This window comes from Rhea americana, unplaced genomic scaffold, assembly GCF_003343005.1.
Source record: "Rhea americana isolate MKP2758 unplaced genomic scaffold, rheAme1 scaffold_81, whole genome shotgun sequence".
Taxonomy (NCBI): Eukaryota; Metazoa; Chordata; class Aves; order Rheiformes; family Rheidae; genus Rhea; species Rhea americana.
Window position 1 is genome coordinate 1722018 of NW_028186990.1, and position 12042 is coordinate 1734059.

General features: G+C 47.8%; 1 protein-coding gene across 2 annotated transcripts; it reads right to left on the bottom strand.

The window, feature by feature from the left end:
* Positions 1-750: 750 nt before the first annotated feature.
* On the bottom strand, positions 751-12038 carry BCL9 (BCL9 transcription coactivator). 2 transcript variants are annotated; one of them, XM_085323040.1, is made up of 7 exons: positions 11957-12038; positions 10066-10379; positions 8988-9177; positions 8422-8521; positions 5753-7982; positions 3412-3672; positions 751-2078 (listed from the first exon to the last, which is right to left on the bottom strand). In XM_085323040.1, the coding sequence occupies exons 1-7, from the start codon at positions 12007-12009 to the stop codon at positions 961-963; spliced, it is 4266 nt and encodes a 1421-aa protein (XP_085179166.1). In that variant the 5' UTR covers positions 12010-12038; the 3' UTR covers positions 751-960. The 2 variants fall into 2 exon arrangements, with proteins under 2 accessions (XP_085179166.1, XP_085179165.1); XM_085323039.1 differs by having other exon boundaries at positions 10066-10382; positions 11957-12033.
* Positions 12039-12042: the final 4 nt, after the last annotated feature.

The following is a 12042-nucleotide window of genomic DNA, read 5'->3' on the forward strand; positions in this document are numbered from 1 at the left end:
AAAAATCCTGGATAACTTTTAGTGTCTGTTCCACTCCCACATTAATAAAATCACTTGGGGTTTCTAAGAAAAGGAGAATAGGAAACAGTGAGAGAGACTACTGTAGAATGTAACAGTGTCCAAGTCCAGCCCCTTCCTGAAAGTGGGAAGAGACCCCACATGAGGAGAGGCTCTCCTAGATTTATTCCCCAAAATAACACAATGTATTGCAGCTGCCATAGGAGGAGACAGAAGGGGGACGGAGAGAGAGAAGCCTATTTAATAAAGAGTGGGAGGGAGAGACAGAAGGTGCTGGACAGCACGCCATAATTTGAAAAATATGTCCTTAACTTATTATTTATTTCTTTTAAAAGATTCCCCTCACTGAACTTAAGTTCCTTTTTGTGCTTTTCATTAATACTCTGCTCTGAGGTCGTAGTTTGGTTTTTCTATACATTGGAGTTGAAGGAAAATAGTCCAAAGTTCTGAAGATGGATTCTCCACCTAAAGTAAACAGCCTAGAATCCCATTCTCCTCTCACCCCAAAGACTAAAGTCTCTGCTAAAATCCCTTTTACAGTATAGTACAGTACACAAAAAACCCCAAAAATAACCGAAAGTCCTGGGAGAAGCCAGTCCGAAGGACGTAAACATACAGAGAATGGTGCAACTTGTGACAAATGGCAATTCTCAAAATACAGCTACAGATTCTCAAAGCAGGTGCCGTCACGGGATACCCAAGTCCACAAAAATAATTTTTAAAAAATAAATCTTAAAAAAAAAAAAAACAAAAAAACCCAACCTGTTAAAATGAATATTTTTTTTCAGGTAATTCCATACATTCGAGATTTCCCAAAGCGTCCTCTGGTCTCTTTTCACCTATTGCATGGCCAAACTGTATTCCTGAAGCTCCCAAAAAAGCCCTCAGGACTTGGAATCTCATCTTGACAAGGATCAGAATATCCAGTCTTATGGTAGCAGCTTAAAACATCATGTTCCCTGGGTTTCCAGGGCCTTGGCTAAATCCTCCCATGCCAACATCAGCAGCCATACCTCGGGGTCTCATCTGGGGGGGAATCATGATGTTTTGTTGGGGTCCCATCATGCCCTGCATTGACATCATCATACCAGGTGAGCCTACAGGGCCCGGGTGGCTGTACAGCCCTGCAGGGGCTCGGTCCTTGCCTGGGATCATGCTCACAGCAGCCACGGGGTTACTCATTAGCGCGGGCTGGCCAGGCATCGCCGTTTGTGCTGGTGACATCATGCGATGGTGGGGCCCCATCATGCCTTGCTGCAGAAAGGCAGGCGGTCTCATCGGGTTATGGCCCGGCATGGACGGAGCTGTACCAAGAGGGATATCTGGAGTTCCCACTGGCCCGGGGCCTCCCATGCCAGGCAACGTTAGTCCCATCCTCGGGGTCTGCTCTCCTATCATCCCCTGCATGTGGGAGAATCCAGGCCCAGGACCCTGCGGCTGCTTGCGGCCTGGCACCTCCCCACGAGGGAAATACTGTAGCGTCTGGCTAGGCTTCTCTGATGGGATAATCCTGGACAGGTCAAATTCAGGTATTCCTGTGGCTCCAGGACGAATCACCTCCTGCAGCTCTGGATCAGCAAAAACCGAAGGCATGTTGTTTCCAAGAACAGTGAAGGAGTCTGGACCGCCAGGGCCTCCAGTCTTGCAAAGTGCTGGATCTGTCGAACTTTGGGGCAGGTTGGTAGGACGTCCCAGAGGTCCTTCTCCATGGAAGCCCATTCCCGCTGGGAAGTTGCCTTGTCCTCCACTGGGCCCATTGTGTGGAAATGGCACCTGCTGTGGAGGAGACTGTACGGGAGGAAACCCCTGTGGGAAGCCCAGGCGTCCTTGAGGTACCATTGGAGACTCTTGGGAACTGTGCCCCATCATCGGGTTGTGTGACATCAGGCCAGGTCCCACAGGGACCCCATGAGGAGGTATATTGGGTCCCATAGCATTTGGAGAGGGCATCTGATTGTTATGGGAAAGAGGCTGGGTCATTCCCATTGGGCTAAGGGTTGGCATTGGACCCACTGGGTTTGGACCTGAAATTCGAGGATTCTGAGAATTAATGCCCATTCCTAGGGAAGAAATAAGGACTCAGATTTAGATAACAGCACATAAAAACAATGAAGACACCAGAGAGCTTTCTGCAATAGTCTCAACACACACCCCCCACCCCCAAAAAATATTTTGTAAAAAGTGTCAGTTGTGGCTCTGGAGAATACTATATTAACCAGGAAATTGATGCCACCTAGACAGCCTAAGTTTGTCACTGCCCTATCAAAAAAGTGACCAAAACCTCCTCTGGAAGTAGGATCTCAATCCAACCTGTACTTTTGACTACTTTCCTGGCAGCCTAGGCAAGGCAGTCAGTGACAAGCCTGGCAGTGGCAGACTATCAACATGTGGACACTTGTCCACTGGGAGGTGACTGAATCTCCTTTCAAAACTTATGAAATGCATGAATCAGGAAACCCTCATAACACTAGGAGGATATGATCATTGAGGTTAACGAGCTATTATCACAAGCTTATTCAATTAAGAAGCTTCTCCAGGTGTATTCAGTAACTCTGATCATTACCATGTGGAACAGACAGTGAACCTACAAGTAAACTCATCAAGAATTCTTACCAGTTGCCACTGTAATCAAACATGCAGTTATCGCTTCTTTCAACTACATTAACTGAACTGGGGCAGAGGGGCTAACGCTTTTTTTTTTTTTTTTTTTTTTTTTTTTTTTTTTTTTTAATATGCATGTGCTCATGAACAGTAAGCAATCAGCAGGGATTTCTCATATAAACATGTTCACCTATAAGACAACCCAAGAAGAGAATGTTTTATTTCTCTTTTCCTCCAAGTCTGAAGTAGAGAACAGGACAGCTTCCCTCAGCCCTGGCCTGAGGTCACTTGCCATTACATATTTCCTGCAGCAGATTATGTATGTTTTGGGGAAGCACTCTAATATTGTCTTCCGAAACACAGGCAATACACAAAAACTAGGGAGAAGGAAAGACTACATGATCCATCATCTACAAAAAAATTATGAAGCTTCTATAACACAGTCTTAAGACAGAGGAAGAAAGGTTTCCTCTAGATAACATGTTGTAGATTTGACCCTTCTTCCCATGAGCAGCCTTCTCTCACACAAGTATTCCAGTCAGTCTGAGTGGCAAGATCTCCCAGGCATAAGGGCTTACTAGATAAGGCACTTTCCTGAAGAAACTAGACAGAAGAAAGGAAAGATTTGGTCTCCTCATTTCAGAGAATTGCAATTGCCCTCCTCAAAAATATCTCGCGGCTATACTCATCAAGGCTTCCCCTCTTACTCTCTTCATCTGATGAAGCTTCCATAAGAATCATCCTTAGCGCATTGCCTGGTAGCTTGGACCTACGACTCCTTGAGTTTCTTACCTGGTACACTGTTCATAGGTGGCAAGTTTGGGGAGCGAGCTGGAGGGGAGTCATCATCCGAGCTGGCCACAGTTTTGATGGCATCATGATAGAGCGGCGTAGAGCTGGGCATGGCAAATTTGGACATCCTGGACATCATAATAGAGAGAGGATTCTGAGAGAGGGTCGGCTCTGGAGGCATTGTGTAAGGACTGCTAGAGGGAAGATTTCCAGGGAGAGTCACGGGAGCAGACTGGCTGACTGTGGAAGGAGGTGGACCACCTTAAGGAAGAAAAAACAAACAAAAAAAATCCCAAAACAATTAAAACAATTAGAAATTTTACTTTTTTTTCCATCTTTAAGTTTCTTCCTCTATCATACCCTTTTCTCCTAGAAGTCTCAATAAGTAGAAACCCCTTTTATTAAAAGAGACCGTCTAAGTATTGGGGTCAATGCCTGTGAAAAGCAACCAGAAAAATAAGCTCGTTGATCTGGATGGTTAATGTTTGTTACTCTAGTTCCTGTAGAAGTACAGAATCTATCTTGAGCCTGTACAAATCCACAGTCTGAAAACTGTACTATTCAATCTTACTATTCAACTATCATGCACTGGAGAAAGACTTATGCACCAGGTCTAGGCATAAAAGAACCAAATCTAGGTCAATCAATTTTTCCTGCCACACCCACCAAATGTAAACTTTAACTCCTTTCCGTTTTTCTTCAGAGGAAGCATCAAACAAGCACAGAAGACACAGGCTGTGCATGAAAAATTGTAGCGAGTCTTATGCTGAGACACGTGGGCCAATTTCTGACAATTTCTGACAAGCTGTATCAGCAGCTACAAGTAAAATTCCTTGTTTTAATTTCATTTCAGGTTTTACATACATATATTTGCTGTTCATTAAGGAGCATTCTTTGTACCTATTAGATTAACATAATTCTCTGCTCTCTCAAAACTAGAAATAACTTATTTATACTTCCAATCTCTTGCTATTTACCAGTGAATTTCATGCTACTTGAACCACACTTGAATGAAAGATGCTGAACCAAAGTTGTACTATCACTCAAAACCCACCGCACTCCACTCTCACACCCAAAAAATGGAGGAGACAAAATCCCTCAACACCAAAACACTACTTCTTTGGAAGAGCTTTGTAAGGCATTGTTTAAGCACAGTGTCAGGCATGGACCATAGCATTCAATTCAGACTTTTAGCAGTTTTGAGTTCATAGCGAGCACTGCCTTGGTAGCTATACTAGATCCTAAGATCCAGTCTCCACACCTAAACACACCACAGCACAGATCCTGCTAAAGGATATAAGGGGTTACCTCCCTACCACCCCCAGTGTGACAGAGGCTGCTAATACAGCCGCAACCCAGTCCTCCCTGTTTGATCAGGCGTTTCTGCAGGAGCCTCTGCAGCATTATTATCCCCAGCAGCACTAGAGGGCAACGTGGGCAAATCTCTTCACCAGCCTTCAGCCAAGTCCCCCACAAGATTTTCCCAGGCAAGAAAGCTCTTCGGGGCTGCTGCAGTCAGAGCTGTTTGGAGGAACAAACCTTGTCCTTTACAAGCCTCCGAAGCATTTGGGAGAGAGAGGGGAGACCCATGCTGCTGAAAGGCCCAAGCAGCCCAGAGAGAATCAAAAGCGGTCCACGCTCTCAGGCACAGCCTCTGCACACGAAGGTCCCACAATACAGCCCAGCCCTTGTGTGCTAGCGAAGGGAGACCACGGCACTGCTGGGGCACCATAGCGCTCACTTGCTATTCAGCTATTTCCAAAATGGTGAAAGTCTGAACAAACATTAGTACATCTCCTTCCCACGTTCACCCCTGTGGGGGTAAACCTAGAAAGCATTAATTGTACCTGAGCCTAGACATGTGATTGTCAATGACAGCTCCTACGATCAGTATGTATTTGTAGAAGCCTTTTATTTCAAAGCACTTTTGTGACATAAGCAGAAGCCTCTCCACAAAGCTATAGTCATCAGGAGCTAGAGGCAGAACAGCCAAGAAGAACCACTCTAAAGACTATCTTCTCCCAATAAAACACTATCTTTTTGGCCACCTCTAGACCACACCCTTTCACTTTTGGATCCTCCAAGCCAGCTTCACTTGAATGCAAAGGAGATATTGTGTGAGCACACAAGTATAAAAGGAAGAAAACCACTTATGCTTCACCAACATATCTACCAAGCTCTGAGCCTCAACATAGCCTGCCTCAGAGAACAGGCAGAGAAAGTGACATCTTGCTTTGCTGCACCATATTCCCTCCAGGAAACCTCCTAACCTTCCTGCATACTTCAAGGTAACCTGATATGAACCAAAGACCCAAATTTAGCAAAATGAGGTGGCACTGACCTGACTCCACATTCCCCAACATGGCTGGAGAGGACATGGTGAGAGATGCCTTGTGGTTCGGAGGAATCCCAGGGCTCTGCAAAGGAGGCTTTGGAGACGAAGTCCAGCCAGGAGAAGGTGCAGGGAGAGACGGAGACTTGAGGTGGACAGGAGAAGCAGCAGCAGACCCCAAAACAGGAGGGGACTTAATGGAGGCAGCGGCAGCTGCAGCAGTGGGACCTGCAAGCATTCCTGCCAGCTGGGAGGGCGTCTGAGGGGACTTGAGGTTCCCCGAGGGAGACCCCATCATGGGAGACTGGACCTGGCGCATTGTGGGAGACTTCAGGGGGTTGATTCCCGGAGAATGCACCTGACTGGCTGTGGAGATATCCAGGGGCTTGCGGCCTAGGCTGCGCTGTGCAGGGGGAGCAGTGCTGAGGCTATTCGGGTTACTGGTGGGATTGAGAGGTAGTGGCGGCATGTGGCTGAGCCGGTTGTTAGTCCTTTGGTCAGGCCCGATCTGTTCTCTGAGATTTCGGAGACCAACTCCTGGGCCCTGAGACATGGGAAGGAAAGGCCTGGGACCCATGCCATACTCCTGCTGCGGGTGCTCTCCAAATGGCAACGGCACCATTTTCTGCTGAGAGGAGAGCATCTCCGAGACACCAGGTCGTAGTTTCATCATCTCTTCTGGCGCCACTCCTGCCTCCCTCAACTTCTGAGGTACCAGGGGTGGGTTGGAGCCCATGCTGACATTCATACCCATGTCCCCCTTCATGCTGCCAGGGCCCATGCCAAACTCCAGCTCTCTACCAGAGCCCATTTGTGGGGGTATTCCTTTTGGGAAATCCCCCCTAGAGGGACTCATAGGCCCTTCCACTGGCATGCGAGGGAAGATGGGGTTGTTCCCAGACTCCATGTGTCTCTGTGAGGGAATCATTCTGTTTATCTCCATGCCAGGCCTGATGCCTTCCATGTTCAGGCCAGGAGGGAGGCCCATCTGCTTCTCAGCCAACTGCTGCTGATAGATCTCTTCAGGCAGGCCCTGTGGATTGGGGAATCTCTCCCCTCGGCCAGGGCCACTGAAGACACCCTGGCCAGGTGGGAAGTTTCGGCCATCTGGGATTTTTGGCACATCATCTGGCCAACTAACTCCAGAAAGCCCAGGTCTGGAGGCGGGATTTGGGACACTGGGGCCTTCCATATCAGGGTTCATCATTCCTGCAAAACCAGGCAGGCGCATCTGGCTCCCAGGCATGTTGGGGTGAGGGGCCATGCCCCTGGGGGGCAGAGAGTGTGACATGTTCATGCCTTCAGGGAAGGGCTCTGGACCCCCAGGGCCCCAGCCCTCTCCAGGAGTCATCTGGTATGGAGGCGGAGGCCCTCGAACCACCCCACGAGGCCCGTGTTGATGGACCATCATGTCCTGCAGGGAACACTGCTGCACAACAACCTGCTCTTGCTTTCTCCTCTTCTCTTCATAGAACTCCTGTTGCAGCTTGAGCCAGGCCACCTGCTCAGGAGTCATGTGGTCTAGATGGTCTGGGCCAATGGGTCCCGACTGGGAGTTCATGGGTGGTGGCCCCATTTCATCTGGGGAAAAGGGCATGTCCCTGTGTCCTTGAGGGCCAAACGGAGCCCCTCCGTCTGTCCGAGACCCTGACCCTTTGCCTAAACTTTGGGATTGAGCCATCATTGCCTGTATTGGCCCTTCAGGTTTCTTTTGGGGACCATCCAGCACCCCAGAATTTGGAGGTGGCCCCCCACTTTGCCCTCCTGCAAATTCCTTCTCATCAGGGAAGAGCATGCGCTGTATATCTCTCAGTGTCTGCAATGAGCGCTCTCGATGTTCTAGCTGTTCCTGAGACAGTCCATCTGGATTCTCACCCAAACTGGATGGGTCCCCACCAGACACCTGCTGGGGAGGACCTTTGGGGTCTGCAGTAGAGCTATTGCTACCTTGGGAGACTGGGCTAACCGCTCGATTATTAGGGGTCGAACTCTGCCCAAATCCTTCTGTCTGCAACGGGGTAGAGTTGGCAGGGCTGCCCACAGACATCACTTTGCTTTCCACGCTGGGACTGTCCTGATCTATGGGGCATGGGGGGCCACTGGATTTGGATACTGGTGCTGACACAGGTGGAGTCGGCTGCATTTTGGCATTCTGGGGAGGGTTCTGGTCCTGGGCGGCAGGAGGCTGTGGTTGTGGCAGGGGCTTGGGTTCAGTCCGTAGTGCAGTGATCTGGGGGTTCTGAAAGACAAAGCCACGTGCTGTCACTTGCTCTTCTTACAGTTGTGTCACATAAGCAGAGGTGCAAATGAAACATCCCGTCTCAACCCCGCTTGTCCACACTTTGCAAGGAAGGATAGTCTGCACACAGCAATTACAGAGCAGCATCTTGGACATGAAGAAACATCTGTTTTGCTCATGCAAAAGCAGGTACCCTCTGCTTCTATGCTAACTCTGCATGAGCAGTGGGTCAAAAGTATACCACTCAAATACTGCAAGAGTCGCACTTTTTTGGGATGATCCAAGCCCTTTATTCACAGAAGGCTAGGATAACAATTGTCTCTCTCTTTTCCATCCTAGAATTTATTTCAGAGCATATATAATCATCCCTCTCTGAAAAACAAACACACACAAGCGTATTTACCGTTTCCCTTCCCACCCACATGCAGGTAATCCCTACCAAGGGTACAGTGTTTCGTTCTGCCTTGCTGTTTGAGATGTTCTGGATATGAAAGGACACAATGGTTTCCACCTGTCCCTTCAGCACAGCTTCTGCAGCCCTGCAAAGACAGACAGATAGATGCACATACCCAGTTGTAGCTAAGAACTTTGAATTTTTGCTAATAACCCTCCCTTCTCTCCTTCAGCTGGCAGAAAGAGAAAGACAGAGCCAGGCACATTTGACTTAAGATGAGTAGCAAATGCTTACATCTATAAGCTCATCAGCATTTAGGGCTCACGTCTCCATTTAAGCCATCCCTGCCTCTATTCATTACATGGATTGTGAAACAATATCTATCAGCATTTGCCAAAAATGCAGCTCAGATGAACAAATAATCACTTCTTAGAGGGCAAGAAGCAGTGACATTCCTCATCCCAGCTCTTTCATCCTCCCCAAAATACTTAGTAATGGCTTTTTGCTACAGAAACACACTTGACAGAGAAAATGCACTTGCGAGTCTCATAAAAAGGAAGTACAAACACAAGCCCTGCTTCCTGAAGACATTCAAGCATCCACCTACTTACTTGTTGGCCATCTCAGTAGAAAAGACGTAAACCACTTTGGATGGAGTTTTCTGCCCACTTGCTGGCTCCAAAGCAGCAGTAAGGCCATGAGAAGGTGTGGAAGACCTTGGGGCTGAAGCATTTGAAGGAGTCATGGAGTGTGGTGTGTGCTGAGAATCCTGGGACTTCACATGATCAGCAGAATTGCAGTCTAGAGTGGGGAAGGAAGGGGAAAAGAGGGGAATCACTAGCTTGGGAGCTCTTTAGAGACTCCAACTTTGGTTCACATCTGGAAAATGGTCACAGCTTTTCCTCCCCAATCACTGCTAAAGAATAGTCTTCTGTTACACTATGCATCTTCTCTCTAATGCCATGTTACCCTAAAGCCACTGCTGGGAGAAAGCTTATCTAGTCCCATTCCAGCCCAAAAGGCAGTTCCCAGAGCTGATCTCTTTGCATTCCCTAATGGCCATGTGGAATAGCACAAAAGGTACATGCTAAAATGAAGAAATAGAAAAATGTTTCTGTCCAAGGAAAACACTGCAAAACCTTACTTTTTTTCCCTTCAGCAACCTTAGCCAGAAGACCTAACACATGGACAACAAAGTGCTGCAAATGAAAGATGGAAGACTGCACATCTAGTCTGTTTTTGCACTGCCTCACTGGGACAATGCTGGAACGAGAAATCTCAGCTCTCTGGCTTGTATTATCAGTCAGAGAGCTGTATACATCTGTTTTGTCAAAACATGCTTGCACGTTGTTCAAAACCTCTGTTCAACCAAAGCAGTTCCTGGAAGGCTAAAGGCCACAAGGAAACCAACAGTTTGCATTTATACTTTAAAATCCTCTGAGGGTGTTTCAGAGTTACAAGGACCATAGTCAGGGCTGCACTTCAACTGAACATGAACAGGATGGACACATTTACTAATGCCAGCTATGAAAACCTCCCCTCTTCACTTGCTCCCAAGACCTTTAGACTCCATTGGCTGGCACTTATAGAACGACAGACAAATAAGTGTTTTTTCTAGCACTTGCACAGCAATCCTTAATTTCACAAAATACTCATGCTAATTTTCTGCACTTGTGCATGTACACGTACCTTTGATTTCAGGGTCATCATTAGGAGTCCCAGCATCCCTCTGTTCGAAGGAATCTGCCGAAATGCTCCTCTCTCTCTTTCCCTTCCCCTTGGCACCATTTCCAGCCCCATTCTTCAGCCCCATACTCCCACCTGGGCCAGGGAGTACTTTGGGAGGATGACCTCCACTTTTGGGGTCACAGGGAGAGGGCTGGGATTGGCTGGTGGAGCCCCCCTGTTTGCCCTGGTTAGAAAATTTGGAATCCAGCTGGGGGTTGCCAGACGGGGACATCACTGTGGGGGGACGGACCATCACCTCCTGCTTTGATTTGGGGCTACTAGAGGCAAGGGAAAAAAGAGAAAAGAAAAAAAAAATGTGATAGATCAGACTGTGGAACCATTCAATGCTGTGGGAACAGATTAGAGAAAAGCAGAAACAAATCAGTGCCACTTTTGCAAGCTAAGGCAATTGCTGACAAATAAAAAAAATACCTGCAAGCTTAGAGTTATTCAAGTGCTTTTTTGAACATGCCCTGAAAGGGTTATTATCCAAGATGGGATCTCATTGCTCAGGAAGGCACCAGGGCAAGCTACCGACCTGCCAGAGCCCAGGAACTGCTGTCACATGAGGACCTACCTCTGAGGCTTCTGTCAATAAAGACAACGGTTTCTATGTGCACAGAGAAGCGCCTCACACCAAGACCAGCTCAGAGTAAACAAACAAGGCACAATAAAGTTCACCTCACCACTCTCCCAGACCCAAATAACACAGCGCAGCACTGCTTAGAGCAGACCCCACACACACACCTCTTCCCCCCCTCCTCCCTAGCCAGTTCTACAGGGAGCACAAGGGAAAACCCAGCATTACTGCAGCATTCATCATACATTGGGGCGAGCTGCCAGGGAAACACAAACCTCTGACCATGAAAACAATTAAACCAGCTACAACCTGCCTCTGAATAAGGAAAGAGAAGGATACCATCTCCCAGCACACTCCTGTAAAATGGGGCAGAGGAAGCTTCATTAGTTTGACAAAGGAAATTCAGCATCCTTTCCTTCCCTCTCCCATTCAGCCAATTGCATCCTAAAATTATTTTGTTCCTCTGGGTTTTACATGCTTATTAGCCATCCCTTCCTCTCACTCGCCAGTCACTCCACTGCTACAGGGATCTTCTGTGTTTCGTTTTCCCATCATCATCATCACTTCAACAGACAGTGCTTGCTACCATCCTCTCTGTGGGACTCACACATGCAGTTTCATCTTTGGCCAGACATCTGACTCAAAGGCACTCCCTCTCAGTTACTCTTACGTTCTAAATGAACTCTAGGAGTAAATACTTAAACCTGAGAATGCTGTCAGTCGTACCACTGTAAGTCCCTGAAAACTGCTTAGCCTCCATATTCTTCCCCTTCCAAATTAGCAGAGGAGAGATGCTGACCTGCTGCACTGGCAGGTGAGTGATATAGAGGACCTCAGGAACAGCTGATCAGTCCTCCACGCTGTTCAGGCAAATAATACAAAGGAAGCATTTTGTCTGAAAGTACAGAGAGACCTTCTGCTGCCCAACTACCCCTACGGGAAACAGATAATTAGAAGGGGGGAAAAAACAGACAGAAAGAGCATGTTCACTATCTTGCAACCTATTTAAATCCATGATAGAAGGGAGGAGGGCGGGAGGAAGGGAGAACCTGCACCTCACAAGTGCAGAGTTCTTTCAGCACATCCTGAACACTGCAAATGTAGAGGCTTCTCAGCGCTGTGCGGCCAGCACTCAGGTATGCAGCAGGCCTGACCAAAATGCAAAGGCGGACCAGTAAGTCTCATGCAGCAGTCCTTGCCTAACGCCGCAGCAGAGCAGGGACAGCACCGCGCACCAACCCAGAGCAGGTCACTGCAGGCTTCTTTCCTTACCTCTGTGTGCTGCCTGATGGGGAGTTCCTCACTTTGGGGTTACTGGAATGCATTGACAGAAATCCTGAGCTCACAGTCTCACACGC